The sequence below is a fragment of the Natator depressus genome, chromosome 4, assembly GCF_965152275.1.
Source record: "Natator depressus isolate rNatDep1 chromosome 4, rNatDep2.hap1, whole genome shotgun sequence".
Classification (NCBI taxonomy): Eukaryota; Metazoa; Chordata; order Testudines; family Cheloniidae; genus Natator; species Natator depressus.
Window position 1 is genome coordinate 52838844 of NC_134237.1, and position 21949 is coordinate 52860792.

General features: G+C 39.9%; 1 protein-coding gene across 6 annotated transcripts in view; it reads right to left on the bottom strand.

Annotated features, from left to right (window-relative positions):
- The window catches only part of INPP4B (inositol polyphosphate-4-phosphatase type II B), a 476198-nt gene that overhangs the window by 56499 nt on the left and 397750 nt on the right, over nt 1-21949 (bottom strand). For all 6 annotated transcript variants that reach the window (XM_074950913.1, XM_074950912.1, XM_074950910.1 and 3 more), the window contains 4 exons: nt 17363-17535; nt 16640-16763; nt 13547-13664; nt 8215-8355 (listed from right to left, as the gene is read on the bottom strand). In XM_074950913.1, coding sequence (XP_074807014.1) covers nt 8215-8355; nt 13547-13664; nt 16640-16763; nt 17363-17535 — 556 coding nt within the window. The remainder of the gene's footprint in view (nt 1-8214; nt 8356-13546; nt 13665-16639; nt 16764-17362; nt 17536-21949) is intronic.

Consider the following 21949-nt stretch of genomic DNA (forward strand, 5'->3'; position numbering starts at 1 on the left):
GCCAGGGACAGAACAGGAATGGAGTCTTCGAATTTAGTAAGTAATCTAGCTAGATATGTGTTAGATTATGATTTCTTTAAATGGCTGAGAAAATAGCTGTGCTGAACAGAATGAATATTCCTGTCTGTGTGTCTTTTTTGTAACTTAAGGTTTTGCCTATAGGGCTTCTCTATGTTTTGAATCTAATTACCCTGTAAGGTATTTACCATCCTGATTTTACAGAGGTGATTCTTTTTTACTGTTTCTTCTATTAAAGTGTTTCTTTTCAAGAACTGAATGCTTTTTTCATTGTTCTAAGATCCAAGGGTTTGGGTCTGTGGTCACCTATGCAAAGGTACCATCTGTACCCTAGAGTTCAGAGTGGGGAAGGAACCTTGACAGCTTTGTTTTTAATTACTTATAAAAAAGATTAGTTAGAAAGTGTACTTTGGAGAAGTGTGGATTTTCTATGAGCAAGAAGACACTGACAATCTCCACAGCAGCTAGGAGGAAGGCTGGCTACTGGAAACCTGCTGCTGTCACTTGACACCACCTCAGATTTCGGGTAACTATATTTTGGGTAACTAGATTATTGCTAATTTTGAAGTGTTCTTTGTATTCAATAAAAACATGGATTATTGGGTGAAAGCACTCTTGTGTAAAACAATCATTTCTCAGATGGAGGTGCTGTGTCCCCCCACTGATTTATCTCCTGACACTGCCTGAAAAACAGAGACTAGTTACCATCGCTTTGGGTTCAGATAACCCCAGGTAACCATCCAGATAAGTAAATAACGCAAAGAACATAGTTGTTCTACAGCCACTATTGCATCCACTGGCTGCAGTACCTTCAGCCACTACTGTGCCCTATTTAATCTATTTATCATATAAATATTTCTGAAGTGTCCATCACCACAATATCTAGGTGCTGTGAAAGAGGGGGGGTGTATCTTACATGGGCAGTTTGGCTAGCTTAGCAACATTGTCATGGATAAATTACCATGCCATCACCCTTCCTCTGCACCTTTCCACTGTCCACATCTGTCCCAGTTGAACTGTACTATGGAAGGTGCATGTGTGCGCGCGCACGCACATGCAGAATTTGGGGCTCAATTCTTTAGCTGTTGTGTGATACAGAGTGGGCAAAAGATGATCTATGTACATAACTCCTAAATGTAATGCTGTATTTTAACACTCCGTCATGATTTCTGTATGTTATATGCATAATTTCTTATAATGCAACCAAAGTAGATATTAACTATATTTGCTCTTCTGTTGAAGATTGCCTATCATTTCCCCAGTGTTTCAGTGTTACTCTTAAATCAAATATATTCCCAGCTATGGCTCACCAAAACAGGTGATGTTCAGTTCTATTGAAATAACATAACATTAATCATCAAAAGATTATTTTTATTGTTATTAATGTTTCCTAGTATGATGATTATTTCTCCCTCCCCCAAATACTTATAGATAACCTTTTATTGAAAAACACATTCAGTGTTTCCATTCTTAATTTCATCTCTCTAGTACAAACGTGAATCTCTAAAATTCAAGGGAGTCCAGTGAAGTCAGATAATATTGTAACTCAAAGTTTTATGTTTATACCTGAAATGGCAGAATAGTTATTTCTCCATAGATTAATCCAATTTGATTTGCTTGAGAGACATGTTTTCTTAATTTTTCATTTTTATGGTATGATTTTCTTTTGTATGTGTGTACAGAAAAGAGCAGTACATTGATCACTGTGGAAAACAGCACCATCCTCCATGTCACTCAGGCCCATAATCTGGGCATCATCTTCAACTCAGCCCTCTCTCTAAATCCTCACATCCAGGCTATATCTAAATCTTGCTGATTCTTTCTAACATCTCTAAAATCCAGCCTTTCATATCCATCCACATAGCTAAAACTCTCTTCCAAGCTCTCATCTCACATCTCAATTACTGCAATACCCTTGTCTCTGGCCTTGTCAAATACAATCTTGCCCTGCTCATATCCATTCCGAATGCTGGTGCAAACATAATTTTCTGAGCCTGTCACTTTGACCATGTCATCTCTTTCTTGCCTCCCTCCACTGGCTTCCCTTTCTCTACTGCATCAAACATAAGCTACTTGTCTTCACTTTTAAGGCTATTCTCAGCCTATTCCCACCCTACGTATCATCTCTCACTCACTACTGAGATGTCAACTTCTGCCTCTGATTGGCCCATGCCAGCCTCCATCCCCAACTGGTTAAACTTCTCAAACAAGTCCCTTCATGCCTTCTCCCACGTTGCCCCTCACATTTGGGAGGCTGCTCCCCATAAACATCCACAATGCTACCTCATTATTCTCCTTCTAATCCTTAAAACTCTCCTTTGCCTTGATGCCTACACAAAACTTGACAAAGATAGGCCACTGGTATCTCATTGTTTCCTTGTACTCCCCATCTATTTACCCATCTGTTGTCTTTTGCCTTATACAGTAACTCCTCACTGAAAGTCGTCCCGGTTAACATTGTTTTGTTGTTATGTTGCTGATCTATTAGGGAACAAGCTCATTTAAAGTTCATAGAATCATAGACTTTAAGGTCAGAAGGGACTATTAGTATCGTCTAGTCTGACCTCCTGCACAACACAGGCCACGGAATCTCACCCACCAACTCCTGTAATAAACCCCTAACTTATGTCTGAGCTATTGAAGTCCTCAAATCGTTGTTTATAGACTTCAAGGTACAGGGAATCCTCCAGCAAGTGACCCGTGCCCCAGGCTGATCAGGTAGGCAAAAAACCCCCAGGCCCTCTGCTGATCTGCCCTGGGGGAAAATTCCTTCCCGACTCCAAATATGGTTATCAGCTAAACCCTGAGCATGTGGGCAAGACTCACCAGACAGACAGCCAGGAAAGAATTCTCTGGAGTAACTCAGATCCCACCCCATCTAACATCCCATCACAGGCCATTGGGCATATCTAGCGCTAATAATCAAAGATCAATTAATTGCCAAAATTAGGCTATCCCATCATATCATCCCTTCCATAAACTTATCAAGATTAGTCTTGAAGCCAGATATGTCTTTTGCCCCCACTGCTTCCCTTGGAAGACTGTTCCAGAACTTCACTCCTCTGATGGTTAGAAACCTTTGTTTAATTTCGATCCTACACTTGTTGATGGCCAGTTTATATCCATTTGTTCTTGTGTCCACATTGGTACTGAGCTTAAATAATTCTTCTCCCTCTCCGGTATTTATCCCTCTGATATATTTATAGATAGCAATCATATCTCCTCTCAGCCTTCTTTTAGTTAGGCTAAATAAGCCAAGCTCATTGAGTCTCCTTTCATAAGACAGGTTTTCCATTCCTCGGATCATCCTAGTAGCCCTTCTTTGTACCTGTTCCAGTTTGAATTCATCCTTCTTAAACATGGGAGACCAGAACTACACACAATATTCCAGATGAGGTCTCACCAGTGCCTTGTATAGCGGTACTAACACCTCCTTATCTCTACTGGAAATACCTCACCTGATGCATCCCAAGACCGCATTAGCTTTTTTCACGGCCATATCACATTAGCGGCTCATAGTCATCCTGTGACCAACCAATACTCTGAGGTCCTTCTCCTCTTCTGTTACTTCCAAGCAGTGCATCCCCAGTTTATAACAAAAATTCTTGTTATTAATCCCTAAATGCATGACCTTGCACTTTTCACTATTAAATTTCATTCTATTACTATTACTTCAGTTTACAAGGTCATCCAGATCTTCCTGTATGATATCCCGGTCCTTCTCTGTATTGGCAATTCCTCCCAGCTTTGTGTCAGCCGCAATCTTTATTAGCACATTCCCGCTTTTTGTGCCAAGGTCAGTAATAAAAAGATTAAATAAGATTGGTCCCAAAACTGATCCCTGAGGAACTCCACTGGTAACCTCCCTCCAGTCTGACAGTTCACCTTTCAGTGTGACCCGCTGTAGTCTCCCCTTTAACAAGTTCCTTATTCACCTTTCAATTTTTATATTGACCCCCATCTTTTCCGATTTAGCTAACAATTCTCCATGTGGAACCGTATCAAATGCCTTACTGAAATTGAGGTAAATTAGATCCACTGCATTCCCTTTGTCTAAAAAATCTGTTACCTTCTCAAAGAAGGAGATCAGGTTGATTTGACACGATCTACCTTTTGTAAAGCCATGTTGTATTTTGCCCCAATTACCTTGCATACTACAGATGTCAAACTAACAGGCCTGTAGTTACCTGGATCGCTTCTTTTTACCCTTCTTAAAAATAGGAACTATGTTAGCAATTCTCTAGTCATACGGTACAACCCCTGAGTTTACAGATTGATTAAAAATTCTTGCTAATGGGCTTGCAATTTCATGTGCCAGTTCCTTTAATATTCTTGGATGAAGATTATCCGGGCCCCCTGATTTAGTCCCATTAAACTGTTCGAGTCTGGCTTCTACCTCAGATGTGGAAATATCTACCTCCATATCCTCATTCCCATTTGTTGTCCTACCATTATCCTAAGCTCCTCATTAGCCTCATTAAAGACTGAGGCAAAGTATTTGTTTAGACATTGGGCCATGTCTAGATTATCCTTAACCTCCACTCCATCCTCAGTGTTAAGTGGTCCCACTTCTTCTTTCTTCGTTTTCTTCTTATTTAGATGGCTATAGAACCTTTTACTATTGCTTTTAATTCCCTTTGCAAGGTCCAACTCTACTTGGCTTTTGGCCTTTCTCACTTTAGCCCTACATGTTCTGACCTCAGTAAGGTAGCTTTCCTTGCTAATCCCTCCCATCTTCCACTCCTTGTAGGCTTTCTGCTTTTTCTTAATCACCTCTCTGAGATGCTTGCTCATCCAGCTTGGTCTACTACTCCTGCCTATGAATTTTTTCCCCTTTCTTGGGATGCAGGCTTCTGATAGTTTCTGCAACTTTGACTTGAAGTAATTCCAGGACTCCTCCGCCTTTAGATCCACAAGTTTTTCAGTCCAATCCACTTCCCTAACTAATTGCCTTAATTTTTTAAAGTTAGCCTTTTTGAAATCAAAAACCCTAGTCACAGATCTATTTTTGTTTATCCTTCCATTTAGTTTGAACTGAATTAGCTCATGATCACTCGAACCAAGGTTGTCCCCTACAATCATTTGTTCTATGAGGTCCTCACTGCTCACCAAAACCAAATCTAAAATGGCATCCTCTCTTGTCGGTTCAGCAACTACTTGGTGAAGGAATCCATCAGCTATGTATCCAGGAAAATCCGAGCCCTATTATTATTACAAGCACTTGTCCTCCAGTCTATATCTGGGAAGTTAAAGTCTCCCATGATCACACAATTCCCATTAGTATTTACTTCTTTAAAAACATGAAAGAGGTCTCTATCCATATCCAGATCGGATCCTGGCGGTCTATAGCACACCCCAACCACTATCCCAAGGGAGGCTCTAGTAGCTTTCTTCCCCAATGTGATTTTTGCCCAGACAGACTCCGTCTTATCCATTCCATCACTTCTTATTTCTTTACAGTCTACCTCATCATTGATATACAATGCTACTCCACCACCTTTGCCTTTATTTCTGTCTTTCCTAAACAGCACATACCCTTCAATACCCGTACTCCAGTCATGACTACTATTCCACCATGTTTCTGTTATCCCTATAATATCTGGTTTCACTCCCTGCACCAGTAGCTCTAGTTCCTCCATTTTGTTACCTTGGCTCCTTGCGTTAGTGTACAAACATCTTAATTTTTGCCATTTGGCTTCGCTCAAATTCTTTACCCGATTGGGCACAGACATTCTATCACCAATATTACCTATTAGATCGGTATGTACACTGCCCTTCCGCCTTATATCAATTATATCATGGCTGTATCCTTTCTTACTTCGTTTTCTTCTCTCTCAAAGAGAACAACTGGCATGGAGATTACCTGGACATCTCCCCAGAATTCCTAGTTTAAAGCTCTCTTGATCCGTTGTGCCATCCTCCATCCTAGAAGTCTATTTCCTTCCTTACTCAGGTGAAGTCCATCCTGAGAGAACAGTCCTCTGTCCATGAATGCTTCCCAGTGGCCATACATCCCAAAGCCCTCCTTATAGCACCACTGCCTGAGCAATGCTCCCTTATAACGTCGTTTGGCAGCTGTCTGCTTTGTTCACAGCTTGCAGGATTCTCTGGAAGAGCAGCCCTTCCTTGTGGGGATTAGAACCGGGGGGGTGGAGGGGGGCAGGCAGCAGCCCACCCCCGCATCAGCTCCCCTAAATTCCCTCTAAGGGATGTGGCTCAGCAGCTGCCCAGCAGCAGTTCAGCGGTCTCTCCCCCCACTGCTGTGCTGCTCCTGCCCTGCCCTCTGCCTTGGAGCTCCTCCCGGGAACTTCCTGCTTGCTGGGGCAGGGGAGAGAGGTGCCACAAAGTGGAGGAGGGGGACAGGGCTCAGGTTCAGAAAGAAGGGAGCTTGCTGGAAGCTGTTGCTTCCTGTCTGAACGGGCTGATCTGCTTAAAAGGGTAACGTACCTGAAGTGGGGTCAGCGTCCTTAAAGGGGCAAAGCATGTCTCTCTCTTTCACTAATGCACGCACCCCCCAGCACTTTGGAAAGTCAGCACCTGTGCAACTGTGCATGTGTTGTTAGGAGGAGGGAGTGGTGCGCTCCAGCTGGATAGCGTGGGCTCATCATCATGTTCAGTTTTTGCAGGGAAGTGTTTGCAGCTACTGCCCTGCATCTATTATGTTTCCTCCCTCCTGCCTCAGTCCATGCTGCCTTGTAGAGTGTGAGGCTACATTAACAACAGCGTATTAACCCTTGAGGGCTCAGCTGAGTTCTAGTTCATCATTTAGCAGCAAGACATTCCCTGGGAAATATCCCACCGCCTCACTCCACCACCTCAACCAAGCACCTCAACAATCATTCATTGCTGTGTGAAATATTAAACTGCTTGTTTAAAATTGTTTAAAACTTATACTGTATATGTATATAATGTCTTTTGTCTGGCGAAAAAAAATTTCCCTGGAACCTAACCCCCGCCCCCATCTACACTAATTCTTATGGGGAAATTGAATTCGCTTAACATCGTTTCACATAAAGTCGCATTTTTCAGAAACATAACTACAACGTTAAGTAAGGAGTTACTGTACTTAAAGTATGTCTTCACATAGAGCTGGGGGTCTAAATTCCAGCTTGAATAGAGACTGCGATCTCGGCTGAGCATGGACTCGGGGCAGCTAGCCCCTCCTGCTGCTGAGGTTACACTTTATTTTTAGCATGCCAGCTCAATCAAAGCTAGCGCAGGTATGTCTCCTTGAGCTGGAAAATAGACCTCCAGCTCCAAGTGCAGACATAACCTTAGATTGTGAACTCTTTGGGGCAAGGCCCATCTTTTGTTTTGTGTTTGTACAGCACATTGGAGTCCTGGTCCATGACTAGAGCACTACACACACTAATACAATATAAATAATATGTTTTGTCTAATTGTACAGTGCACCAAGTAATACTAGCAGTGTGTAACTCTGGAGGTTCTTCCTTGTAGTCACGTATATTATTTAACATTACCCAGAGCTGTCCTTCACCTAGGAAGCAGGTGAATAGTTTGGTGAATCTTTGACAGGAACTGTATGATAGGATGACTAGCTTGATATATAGAACTGTCTTGAGGCTATAGCTAGGCATTCTGGGTGTGCAGCCACATTTATACATTAAAAGTTTAAGAAAATATAACCCCATCATTCCTGCCATTATAAGGCTATTAATAATATAACCCATTATTACTTTATTATCTATTACCTCTACTCATGAGCCCCACACTATCAATTTTAAAAATGTGAGGAAAGTATGCATCTCCCAATGCCTATTACCTGCCCAACATTTCAGCGTCACATGCTATGATAACAAATTAAGTAGTTTTAGGATTTTCCACGAGATGTTTCAAAGGGCCAAAATCTGTTCTTTGAGAACACAGTGCTTCTGTCAGTGTGAACTACAGCTAAGTGTGTATTAAAGAACAAATCAGGCTTTAACTGTAGGAAATAGATTAATATACTTATTACATATCTTTTCCTGACTTTTTGCACTGTTTGTTTTAGTTCATCCCATCTGATTATCTCCCTAATGTGATTTATGTTTTTAATATGTACCAAAACAATCTGAGTTGGCCCAAGGGCAAGTAATAAGCAAGATTCCTATGTAATCCTGTGAGAGACCATCTGGACTAGCACAACATCCAGAAGCAGAAACTGAAACATGTATCTTTCTAAAGGTGCTGCCTTACCTCTCTGCAAGTGTTTGCTGTTCATTGATTCCAACATTAAAGAGGACTGGGTACACATGCAGCTGCTTTCCTTCTTTGATCTCTTGAGGCAGCAACTCAAACATCTTTGCTGGAAGCTTGACCTCTATTACATAATGTTCACTAGGAAAATAAAAGGAAGTATAAGAGATGAGAATATCTAGCTGTTCAGTCTAAACTATCACCCTCCTAGGTCCCACAGCAAAAGATGTTTACACTTAGAAATCAATGTTTTTCCTTCCTGTTAATTGTGTCAAACCTTCATTTAAAGTCTTTTTTATTTATTTTTGTTTTGAAACCAAAGCAAATCTATATGGAAATAGGATCAGTAATATAATTATAAACTAGGTCTAGATAATGACTTCTTCACTGAAGCGGAAAAAAAGGATTAAAAAGTGAGGACAGTAGAAAAATTAAGGAAGAGCCTTTTGTCTCATTATCACTTGCTATAGAAATATTAATGAAGGCACTTCAAATATTAAAATGCCATATGCTGAGCCACACCACCATTTCCGTTTGGTTTGCACAAGAATTGACCTGAAGTACCCCCTAATACAAGTGCATAATTTCTTGTACCCAGTGAAAACCCTGCATGAAATCCTGGCCCCACTGCAGTCAATGGCAAAATCTGCATTGAGTTCAGTGGGCCAGGACTTCACTCCTTGGATAGAAAGCATCCTCTGAAGCAAAAGTGGCACTATGAAAATACAGTTTAAAAGTACAGGATGGCTCATTACACAAATATGAATTCTGGTGTTTTAGAAGTGATATGATGTGACAGTTTGGGTGTTATATCTGTGTCCCCCGTCTGATTTTGTGAAAACCATGTTTCAGCCTCTATTTTTAATATAACCTAGATTGTGTCTTTCCTTGTATACTGTATCCATCATGTTGGATTGCATCATCATCTTGTTGAAGTGGGGCTTGTGTCTAGGTCTCTAACCCTGAATGACAATGATAACAAATTGTCCTCCCCTCCAAGAACAATGGGTTCGATAAATAGAGGGACTAAGCTAAAGGAAGCTGGTTCTCCCAGTTTCTCTCCAGAGGGCTGGGACTTTAATTACCCAATGAAGGCTGTCAAGCCAGCCAGAGAGGACTGAAACCAAACATTGACAGGAAGCAGAGCGGGTGTCAAGAGGAAGAAGGCAAGGAGGGATTTACCCACCTTACACAGGGACAGGACCTAAGGACTCACAGAAGGGGTTAGTGTAGACTCAGCGGGGAGAGCATACACGGTTTTTGCATTGGTCTTATATCCTTGTACTGTTTAAGAGTAATGTGTGGGTGGTGTTTAAGAAGTTCTTTTGTAAAGTCTCTGTGTTCCTTACGTGTCATGTGGTCCCAGAAGAATTAAACTATAATCTGGCATGCCCACATGGGTGGAGCTCTGGTGAGAGTGTGCATAAGCTATGGGGGAAACTTGGAAGGGGTCTTGGAAGTCTGGGCAGCTGGACCATGGTGCCCCACCATCCAATGGGCTGTCAGATAGGGAATCTGCAACCTGGGCGTGTGTCTGAGAGGCCAGAGCTAAAGACACTGCCCAGATCTGGTGTGCTTAGAAGCATGCAGGATCCGAAGACTGGGTCCAATAAAGCAGATTGGTGACTACGCACAGGCAAGGACTCAGCCAGGGGTGTGACACATGCCCTGGCTCAGTTAGCACTAGTGCAAATCTGGTATTGTTAAGCAGCAAATGCTCTATAAAGTAGGAACTCTCACGAGCAGTATCATTAGTTACTAACTGAGTTACTACAGAGAATTCTTTCCTGGGTATCTGGCTGGTGAATCTTGCCCATATGCTCAGGGTTCAGCTGATCGCCATATTTGGGGTCGGGAAGGAATTTTCCTCTAGGGGAGATTGGAAGAGGCCCTGGAGGTTTTTCACCTTCCTCTGTAGCATGGGGCACGGGTCACTTGCTGGAGGATTCTCTGATCCTTGAAGTCTTTAAACCATGATCTGAGGACTTCAGTAGCTCAGACATAGGTGAGAGGTTTATCGCAGGAGTGGGTGGGTGAGATTCTGTGGCCTGCGTTGTGCAGGAGGTCAGACTAGATGATCATAATGGTCCCTTCTGACCTTAATATCTATGAATCTATTAGCTGTGGGCTAGTTATGCGAGTCTCAAAGCAAAAAAGTATCTATGCCCCAGATAAGACTAATTTATGTTTTCTGTATTTAATTCCCAAGTTTAAAGCAGTACAGAGTTTATGAAGTTTCTGCTTGTACAGAAAACTCTTTTCAGGTGACCTCTGCATAATGCCACTCATTCCAGGCCTGTGGGTTGGAGTTCCTAATTGATGAATCTTGACTGTCAAATGCTATTGTACTACTAATATGGTATGCTTGCATGAAATTGAAAAGAAATGTTGATTTGGTCTAATTTTAAAAATATGTTCTGCTAAACATCAAGTCCAGGGGACCACCATAATCACTGCATTTCACATCCAAGAATCACTATGTCTTTTGGCTATAAAAAAATCATTGTAAGATGTTGCCTTTGGATACGACAAACTGAAACAGTGGTGTTTACATGTGGTGTTTTTTGTTTTTGTTTTTTGTATGCTTGGGACAGTGTATGCTCCACAGTGGTACCATCTTGTGTGACTTTTTCAATTTCCATTAAATTGCACAATGACAAAAGCTGCCTTTCAAATTATTTTGAGAAATACTACTGAGCTGGGATAATAGGATATCTTCACGGCGCAAGAGCAACACTGAAGTCAGGCAAGAAGACAACAATCATTGTAATCCAAAGCACTCATTTGAGACTAATTTACTATTGCTTTACCGGTTTGGTTTAAATAAGGTATAGTAATAAAACAAAATCTTTCTTTGCTATGTAATTTACTTTTTCATTTATGGCTGGATTCAATGTAGACAGGCTTAGTGGATTTGATTTGGGTTATACAACTACATTTCCCAGTGAGTGGAAGGCTTAGCATAAAAATTAAAGGACAATTTTGGCAAGAGAACAAGTGTGTATAAACTGGCCATGAATAAATTTAGCTTTGAAATTAGGTTTCTAACCATCAGAGGAATGAGGTTCTGGAACAGCCTTCCAGAGGTTGTTTGCCCCTACTATTCCTAACTAGTTTAAAGATAAAGATAGAGCTCCATAAACTAATGTATGGCATTATGTGCGGGGTTGCCTGTGATAGCAGGGGACTAGATTTAATGACCCAGGAGGTCACTTCCAGTCCTGTGTTCCAAAAATCATTACAAAATTTTAGCATTTAATACAGCCTCTTGCAACAAAAAAACTAGGTTGTTCAAGAGAACAACAATAAATCACAACAGCTCATTTAGGTATTAATGATTTAAATTTGGGGATTATCTATTTAACTTTACTAGTCTTGCACCTTAACCATGCAGCGATGATAAAAAACACTAGTTGAAAGTTTTTATAATAAACTACCCTCTCATGCCTCAAATTTCATGTATATAATAAAAAAAATTAGCAAGGAATTTTTAAAAATACCACTTTTTTTAACTACTTTTGCTTATAACAACCCTTTAAGCATGTGAAACTGAACACTGTTTCCTGAAAGATGTTTTGGGGCTGCAGCACACATTAGAGCTATGATGTTTGGATTGAGTTGTTTTCACACATAAAACTGAGTACCTAAGCATTTCCCTGCAAAGCAAATTACCAGATAATACTCTGACTTTGCAAGCTTTATAACAAAAAGAGGTAAATGAATTTTCTGTTTAGCAGCTCTGCATTGTCCCTGTAAGTTTCATTTTGGAGACCTCTATTATATAAGACTAACCAAAAAAAGGATAAAAGTTAGTCAGAAAATATTTTTTTTACAGTGATCAGAAAATTGTTAGATTTTGACCCTACTTTTGCTCTTTACATTTAACCTCCTATGCCCCTGATCAATACTGTGTCATCACATCTCTAACAGGAATGGGGCTCAGCAGAGGTAAAGCTTCCTTTTAATAAACTGATACCATCCATGTCATTCAGTGATTCACTCACCAGTAAGTGTAGTATAGTAATGATAGCCAGTAAGTCCTCTTCCTGACAGCTGTCTCTTCTATCCATCCATAATGCCACAGGCATCCTAAAGCCCATGTCTATTTCAAAACCTGGACCTCCTAGCATGACAGTTCAATCAGCAGCAGTAATGGTACCAAGCCAGTAACAGTGGCTGTTGGATTTTTCAAGACTTTTGATGGGAACGTTTACAAAGGACATATTTCTTCTGTTCAGGGTCTACTTTATATACCATAATTTTTCTTAATTATTCCTGATGTTTTCCCATCATGCTCTGACCTTCCTGGCTATTTATTTCAATCCCTTCTCAGAAAGTGCACAGTATGAGAATGAATTGTCAGGAATAATAAAGAAAAATAGCGGTGAATGCCCACTCCTTCCCCCAACCGCGGCAATGCATCTTTTCTAAAAAATTGCTGCTTTTAGCTGAATTTAATTTACTGTCATCTTAAGAATTATAGCACTTTTAAGGAAATCATTCCTGCACAAGTAACAACATTTGAAGTTTTAGACTAGGCTAACAACAAAGAAAAAAAGTTCATCACAGGCAAACTATCCTTTTCAATCCCCGTATGTCACAGACACTATTTCTGTATTTAATTTATGTACTAAATTTAAGTACTACTTCTTTGAGAAGCAAAGTGCACTAGTATTTAAAGCACAGGTAGGGATTAAAAATATCTGTTTTTACAACCAGCTCTGCCCCAAATGTCCTGTATGATCTTAGGCAAATCATGTAGGTTCAATTTTTCAGAATTTTGGGCCATCTTAATTTTGGGTTCCCAGTTGAGAGACACTTCAGGTCAGATCTTCAGAGATGCAGCGCCACATCTCCACAGAAGTGAATGGAAATGGAGTGCTCAGCTCCCCTGAAGACAAGGCCTCCAGTGTTTCAAGCTGGGCCCCTGTGTTGAGACAACCAAACTTAGATGCCACTTCTGAAAATTTTGGCCCTGACCTCTCTGTGCTTCAATTTCCCTGTATATAAAAATGGATAACAACAAGTGCACAACTCACAGGGACACTGTGAGAATTAATATGTATTAACATTTGTAACTTTGAGATCCTCAGCTGAAAATACAAAGACATTACACTAGAAAGTACAAAGCATTATTACCTTTACAGGCTCTTTAGGACATTACTACCTTTACAGGCCCTCTATTCACTCTTCAGACAAGTTACATTTACAGCATTTCCCACATAAGGGAACACAGCAAAAAGAAAAACATTGGGTTTCCACTTGATTTTACTGGCACAAGTGAAAGCTACATGTCTCTGGGCTTGTGCTTCAAGAAATGGACAACACTTACCGCCTTCCAGTTATTACAGGCAAGAAGTCATTGGATTTGGCTTCAATTATTTTAAACATTACTTTCTGTAAATCTGAAATGCCCACAGCCATATCTTCTAGCATCCCAATTTCCTCACCTGTACAGAAAAATTACAAAAGATGTTAACAGATGCAGACATGACTGGCTAGCTAGTGTCTATTCCTGAAAAGGTGCTAGTATGATAATAAGTGTAATACATGTCAAACCGGAGTGACTAAAGTTACTCTACTAAATTCACATTTAAGGCATCTAAACAAAAATAGTAGAGAACTTTCTGCCCCCTCTGACCTTACTAGTATTTGTGGGCGTTGGGTACTTTTGAAAATCAGGTCATTACATTCAAGGGACACAACTTTACGGCAGACAGGTTTCAAAATTTTGTCCATATTGACAAGCCCTTTAAAAACTCTTCTGCTCTTGGAGGGCAAAGATTTTGAGTATTATAATGGGTGCACCTCTGACAAACTTGACCCAGAGAGCCCCTTATACTGAGGTAGTTTTGTAGTGCGGGACAGACAGTAAAACTTGATTTTGGGAATGGCAAAGGGCTGCATTGATACCAACTGTCCCTACTTAAGTGGGATAGTTGCTATTTTCAGAAAAAACCACTCGGCCTGACTGAAAAAAATCCATCCTCTTCAGTGCGTTTCAAAGTGTGTTGCAATTTTTCTCTCCATATGTCCCACTTAATAGCTATCAATGTTGGCATCTGTGATTCAGAAACCTCTTGGTGCCAAATGGCAGAGGGCCCGGGGTATGTAGGGTTACAGGGTTTACCAAAAGGGGTCATGTAAAGGTCTCTACTGAAAGTCTGTGTTACCCTGGTCATCATAATCATTAGGAAATGTATATGCAGATAATATATCAAAAGACATGTGTGTGTGTATAAATATGGGAAATTATGTTCTTAAGACCTTGTAGTTAAAGGGAAGTCACTCAAAGATAGAATGCCTGGAGAAAAACTTCTCCATACAGGAGATGGGAGACACTCATCTCCCTAGCTAACTATTGTGTACTGAGTGTCTTGTGGTAAGATCTTGCTAATGAAGACCTTGCAAGGACTTCAAAAGAAAATCATCAGGAAGAGGTAAACAGTAGGGTATGAGGGGGGAAGGGATTATCCTATTTTCAGTTGAAAATCAAAGGTATGGTCTGGTTATCTAGTGGTGAAAAAAGATGCTCTGGCATCCTTCACCAAGGAAATAAACTGACAGTGGGTTTGTTTCATGAAAAAAGGATCTCAGTCAGGCTTGGCTGAAATCACTGGGAAGAACTCTGGGTGAGATAAACTTCTTTATACAGGAGAACAACTTATTAGTTAAGTTTAGGCCATAGAAAGCACATTACGATTTTGTTTCGTATGTAATCCTTTGTTTCTAACATTTCTGTTTGCTATCAGATGAATCTGCTATCCTTTGTTAAATAAACCTGTACTTGCTTTCTCTATAAACAAATCTAAGTACTGTGTGTTAAGCAAAGCTGTGTTCTAAGGTGAACTAGTAAGCTGTGGTGTACTCTGTCACAGCATCTATGAAGCCGTTGGGAATTTAAATAGTTTAGCGCTATCTTCACATCACAAAGACTGACATGTAATTTCCAGAAATACTGACTGGCAGTAGATTATAGATTTAGTAGGTACACCTCTACCCCTATATAACGCGACCCGATATAACACGAATTTGGATATAACGTGGTAAAGCAGTGCTCCAGGGGGGCGGGGCTGTGCGCTCCGGTGGATCAAAGCAAGTTCGATATAACGCAGTTTCACCTATAACACGGTAAGATGTTTTGGCTGCCGAGGACAGCGTTATATTGGGGTAGAGGTGTATTTAAATTGGGTAGCTGGGTTATTTGTATAAACCAATTATTTGGGTCTGGCTAAACACTTGTGCTAGTATAGTTTACAGTACTAGTATAGTTCACAGATTTGTGTCCATTTATTCTTTTACATAGAGACTGTCCGGTTTGGCCAACGTACATGGCAGGGGGGCATTGCTGGCACATGATGGCATATATCACATTGGTAGATGTGCAGGTGAACGAGCCCTTGATGGCATGGCTAGATGTGATTAGGTCCTATGATGGTGTCACTTGAAAAAATATGTGGACAGAGCTGGCATCAGGCTTTGTTGCAAGGATAGGTTCCTGGGTTAGTGTTTTTGTTGTGTGGTGTGTGGTTGCTGGAGAGTATTTGCTTCAGGTTGGGGGGCTGTCTGTAAGGGAGGACTGGTCTGTCTCCCACGATCTGTGAGAGTGAGGGATCATTTTTCAGAATAGGTTGTAGATCTCTGATGAATAAATGGACACAAATCTGACATCAGGAATCATAACATTCAAAAACCAGTACTTCAACCTCTCTGGCCACTCAGTAAAAGATTTAAGGGTGGCAATTCTGCAACAGAAAGGCTTCAAAAACAGACTCCAATGAGAAACTGCTGAGCTTGAGTTAATATGCAAACTAGATACCATTAACTTGGGTTTGAATAGAGACTGGGAGCGGCTGGGTCATTACACATATTGAATCTATTTCCACATGTTAAGTATCCTCACACCTTCTTGTCAATTGTCTAAATGGGCCATCTTGATTATCACTACAAAAGTTTTTTTCTCCTGCTGATAATAGCTTATTTAATTAATTAGCCTCTTACAGTTTGTATGGCAAATTCCACCTTCTCTGTATGTGTATATATATATCTTCTTACTATATGTTCCATTCAGTGCATCTGATGAAGTGGCCTGTAGCCCACGAAAGCTTATGCCCAAATAAATTTGTTAGTCTCTAAGGTGCCACAAGTACTCCTGGGTTTTTTTTGCGGATAAAGACTAACACGGCTGCTACTCTGAAACCTGAAAAAAATAGATTACTATAATTTATTATGCTGAATTGACATACAGTACTATATCAATGGCTTTAACTGTGCTATTGTATGGAAGCCTGCTGTTTTGTATTAGGGTAATATTTGTTGATTCAATAAGCCAAATTACTGAATGAAAGATAAAATAAGAACCTACTGGATGAACTTCTTGGTTTGTAAAAAATACTAAGCAATGTTGTTGCAGGGCAATACTTACTATAAGTGCTGAGAAGTCCTTCATATTGAACAATTAACCCAACAATATGAAGCTGCTGTAGGAAGCCTTGATCATGTAAACTTGTGTGCAGTTTGATTATAAACCCACAGACCAATCCAGCAAGCTAAAAAACCAACAACAAAAAAAACAGATTAGTTAGTGTAATCTAAGAGTTTTATAACTATGTTTGCTATTTTTCTACAGGATACAGGTTGTACTTTTGTGACCGAGGAACAAGATAGAAATACCTGTTTGGTGAATATTTATCATCTCAATTGTATATTATGGTATTTTGTAGGGTAACACATACATAAAATATATGGCTCTCATTCTGACCTTAAATTGGTTTTACACCCATGAAATTTCATTGACTTCAAGTTGGGTTACTTCTGATTTACACTGCTGTAACTGAGATCAGAAAGATGCCCTTAGTCTATTAATATTTAAGGCTGAGGTTTTCAAAGGAGCCTAGGTAATTAGGCACCCAACTCCTATTTAAATTCAATGACATTTATTCATTTAAGTCCTTTGAAAACCCAACCTAAATCAATTAATTGTTCATCATAGTGCAGAACATTAAATTGAATGAATTAACACAAATGAAGAAGTTGTGTTCCGTTAAAAGAAATGGCGAATACCTGCATGTATGCCATGATTAATTACAATCATGTAAATAACAAACAGTAATCACAAGAGAAAACCAGTGACTCAAGAAGCACCTACTGCTTGACTAAAGACGATGTCTCTTCTTAGGGTCAGCATCAAATGCTGTGGCAAGCCACATGCAAGTTCCTGAAGTAGAACAAAAGTCATTGATTGCTTTGCCCTTGTCACCACCTCTCCCATGCAGTCCTTGAGTGTAATTATGAGGGGATAAAGCTGCTCATACCAGTCACCTGGAACAATGAAGAACATGAAGACTAGTTATACTGTAGAAAAATCTATAGATAAAAGCTTCTTCTCAGGGGACAGAGAAGTTGGCAGTGGCTGTGTAGATCCTCCAGTCCTTCCAACCCCATTTTAACCATTATGTTAGAGCAGGCTCCATGGAATGGTTATATTGGGAAAAAGATTAATCTCTCTTCCTTCCCCTTGTATATCTCCCCTGTGTCTAACCTACATACTCAGGGTGGGAGCTGGGACTAGATTTGACCCAAAGCAAATACTCCTGTATAAATCTAACTGCCATATTTACTTGTGTTCTTATTTCCATAGTACTATAGTTATTCATAGCTCTGTACAAAACATGTGGGAAGGCATGGGGCCAGATGTGTAAATTGTTATAGCTCACTTTAAGTTCATGGAACTATGACTGAAAAAGCTTAAATATAGCACCAATCTATAAAAAGGGATATAAAGACAATCTGGAGAATTACAGACCAGTCAGTTTAACTTCAGTACCTGGAAAGATAATGGAGCAAATAATTAAGCAATCAATTTTCAAACACCTAGAAGATAATAAAGTGATAAGTAACAGTCAGCATGGATTTGTCAATAACAAAATCATGTCTAACCAACCTAATAGCTTTCTTTGACAGGATAACACGCCTTGTGGATAGAGGGGAAGAGGTAGATGCAGTATATCTTGACTTGAGAAAGGCTTTTGATACTGTCTCAGATGACCTTCTCATAAACAAACCAGGGAAATACAACCTATGTGGAGATACTATAAAGTGGGTGCATAACTGGTTGGAAAACTGTTCCCAGAGAGTAGTCATCAATGATTCACAGTCAAGCTGGAAGGGTATATGGAAAGGGGACCCGCAGGAATCAGTTCTGGGTCTGGTTCTGTTCAATATCTTCATCAATAATTTAGATAATGGCATAGAGAGTACACTTATAAAGTTTGCAGACAGTACTAAGCTGGGAGGGATTGCAAGTGCATTGGAGGATAGGATTAAAATTCAAAATGATCTGGACAAACTGTGGAAATGGTCTGAAGTAAATAGGATGAAATTCAGTAAGGACAAATGCAAAGTACTCAGTTTAGGAAGAAACAATCAGTGGCACACATACAAAATGGGAAATGACTGCCCTCGAAGGAATACTGTGGAAAAGGATCTGGGGGTCATAGTGGATCACAAGCTAAATATGAATCAACAATGTAACACTGTTGCAAAAAAAAAAGTGAATATCATCCTGGGATGTATTAGTAGGAGTGTTGTAAGAAAGACACGGGAAGTCATTCTTCTGCTTTACTCCACACTGATTAGGCCTAATCTGGAGTATTATGTCCAGTTCTGGGTGCCACATTTCAGGAAAGATGTGGACAAATTGGAGCGAGTCCAGAGAAGAGCGACAAAAATGATTAAAGGTCTAGGAAACATGACCTATGAGGGAAGATTGAAAAAATTAGGTTTGTTTAGTCTGGAGAAGAGAAGACATGATAATAGTTTTCAAAAACATAAAAGGCTGTTACAAGGAGGAGGGAGAAAAATTGTTCTCCCTTAACCTCTGAGGAAAGGACAAGAAGCAATGGGCATAAATTACAGTAAGAAAGGTTTAGGTCGGACATTAAGAAAAAAATCTTAACTGTCAGGGTGGTTAATCACTGGAATAAATTGCCCAGGGCGGTTGTAGAATCTCCATCATTGGAGATTTTTAAAAGTAGGTTAGACAAACACCTGTCAGGGATGGTTTAGATAACACTTAGTCCTGCCATGAGTGCAGGGGACTGAACTAGATGACCTCTTAAGGTCCCTTCCAGTCCTACGATTCTAGGATTCCTAACGATTCCTGAGCTGCTCATTCGTACCCTTAGGGAACTCTCCAGGTGGTCCAATAAACACTGGGATTGTCTTTTGACAATTCACACCAGCTGAGAATGTGCTCCTCATTCCTGCACTGAAGAGTTTATAATCCAAGTTATACAGAGCTGAACAAATACAGTTTAGTTGTGAGAGTGGGAGCTGCCCACATCTGACAGGAGATCAGCCTTGGAAGGCAAGGAAAAGAAGCAGCTGGGTGCAGTATTAGCATTAGTCATTCTTCTCTATCTTTTTTGAACTTCTCTCTATTTCTTTGTTTTGGATATTTAAGGATAATAAAATGACTTTTGGAATTATCTGAAGGACAGATGTTGGTGATGAAAATAACTATGTATCACAAATATTCTGAAATATATTATGATGTGTTATTAAAATGCATATTAAAAATAAATGATTTTCAAATAATGAAATACTTCTAAAAATGGAATGCTTGAGTGAAATAAAAAGGAATACAATGAACATATCTAGTGATGGATGAAAACTGGAATCATTTATCCAAACTGGGCCCATCACTACTCCACATTTGGACTTTGCAGGTTTTAATAAAATTTGATCTGCATCCAAACCAACCAGGCTTTGCCTAATCTCTAATATATCACACCAAGATTCACCCTTGTCAGGAATCTGTCCCATTTTCACCACCTTACCTTAAGAATTCAGATGTGTAGAAAACACCAAGATTATACAGACTGAATAATGTACAGCAAGCCACCATATTTGCTGTGGATCGGTGTTATTAAGGATCACAGACTTAATGAAAATATGTTCCATTTAAATATTTAAATTAAGTTGGAGATAATGGCAAATTGTTTCAAGTAACATTCCAAGCCAGACCAGTGAAGGACTAATTAACACTGGAAAGGTACTTCAGGCAAGGGAAGACAGAGTTGTCCTGTGGGGAAGTTAATTTAGACTTTGATTTGAAAAGACATACACAGGAACTAAATTCTGACCAAAGTGTATGTTACAAGTAGGGAACTCTGAAGGATAAAATAACCTTTTGAAAGCTAGGTTGCAGGAGGTAGGAAATAATTATGAGGCCAGGGCAATCATCTAGTGATCTGGATTTCTTGATAAACTGAGCCCATTCAAACAAAATGTGTTTTAATAAAACCAAATGAAAAGTTATACACCTGAGAAAAAGGAATGCAGGTCATACCTATTGAGCTTGTGACTGTATCCTGGAAAGCAGTGACTCTGAAAAGGATTTAAGGGTCACAGTGGACTAGGAACTGAACATGAGCACCCAGGGCAGTGCTGTGGCAAAAAGTCCAGTGTGATCGCTGGAGATATATACAGAGGAGTAGTTAATAGGAGTAGGGAGGTGATTATATCTCTGTATATGACATTGGTGAGATGGAGACTGAAATGCTGTGTACAGTTCTGATGTCCACATTTTTACAAGGATGTTGAGAAATTGGAGAGGGTGCAGAGAAGACCCACAAAAATGATTGAAGGTCTAGAGAAAATGCCTTACAGTGAGAGATTTAAAGAGCACAATCTGTTTAGCTTATCAAAAAGATTGAAAAGTGACTTGATTAGTGTGTAAGTACACAGGGAGAAAATACCAAGCGCTAACAAACTCAGCAATCCAATGGAGAGGGTCATAACAACTGACAGCTAGAAACTGAAGCCAGACGAATTCAGATTAGAAATTAAGCGTAGATTTAAACTGTGATGGTAATTAACTATTGGAACAAACTACTAAGGTAAGTAGTGATGGATTCCCCATCTCCAGATGTCTTCAAATCAAGCCTGGATGCCTTTCTAGTTCAAACAGGAATAACTTAGGGGAAAGCTCTATGGTCTGTTTTATGCAGGAGGTCAGACTAGATTATCACAGTTGTCCCTTCTGGCCTTACAGTCTATAACTCTATGAAGATATGATTTAGCCAAACGCTACATAAGTAATTGGGCTCAATACAGGGGTAACTGAAAGAAATGTAAAGACAAACAGTAAGTCATACTAGATGATCTGGTCCCTTCTGGCCTTAAACTCTATGAATCTATGAAATAAAACTCAGAGTGGTATCTGTGTTAGTCTATATCAGCAAAAAGAAGGAGGAGAACTTGTGGCACCTTAGAGACTAACAAATTTATTTGGGCATAAGCTTTTGTGGGCTACAGCCCACTTCATTAGCCCACGAAAGCTTATGCCCAAATAAATTTGTTAGTCTGTAAGGTGCCACAAGTACTCCTCATTCTTTTTGCTGAAATAAAACTGTTTGCCCAGGAAAGCAAACACAATAATGAATGAGACTGGAACACACAGCACATACTGTGCCAGAGAAGTCATTCTGTATGTGATAAGAGCAGAGTTTATTGTCATAGTATTAATACGAAGGATGCTTGAATGCCTGATATGATAATAAGCAAGGTCACACCTGGCCAGATTAAAGTAGCCTCAAAAGTATAATTGACATTCATCCTATTTCAAGAGATAAAAGATTGGTAATGTCTACACTGCAGCTGGGAGTGAGCCTGTGAACTTGGGCAGAGAGACTCGCACTAATGGGGCTTGAGCTAGCACACTAAAAATAGT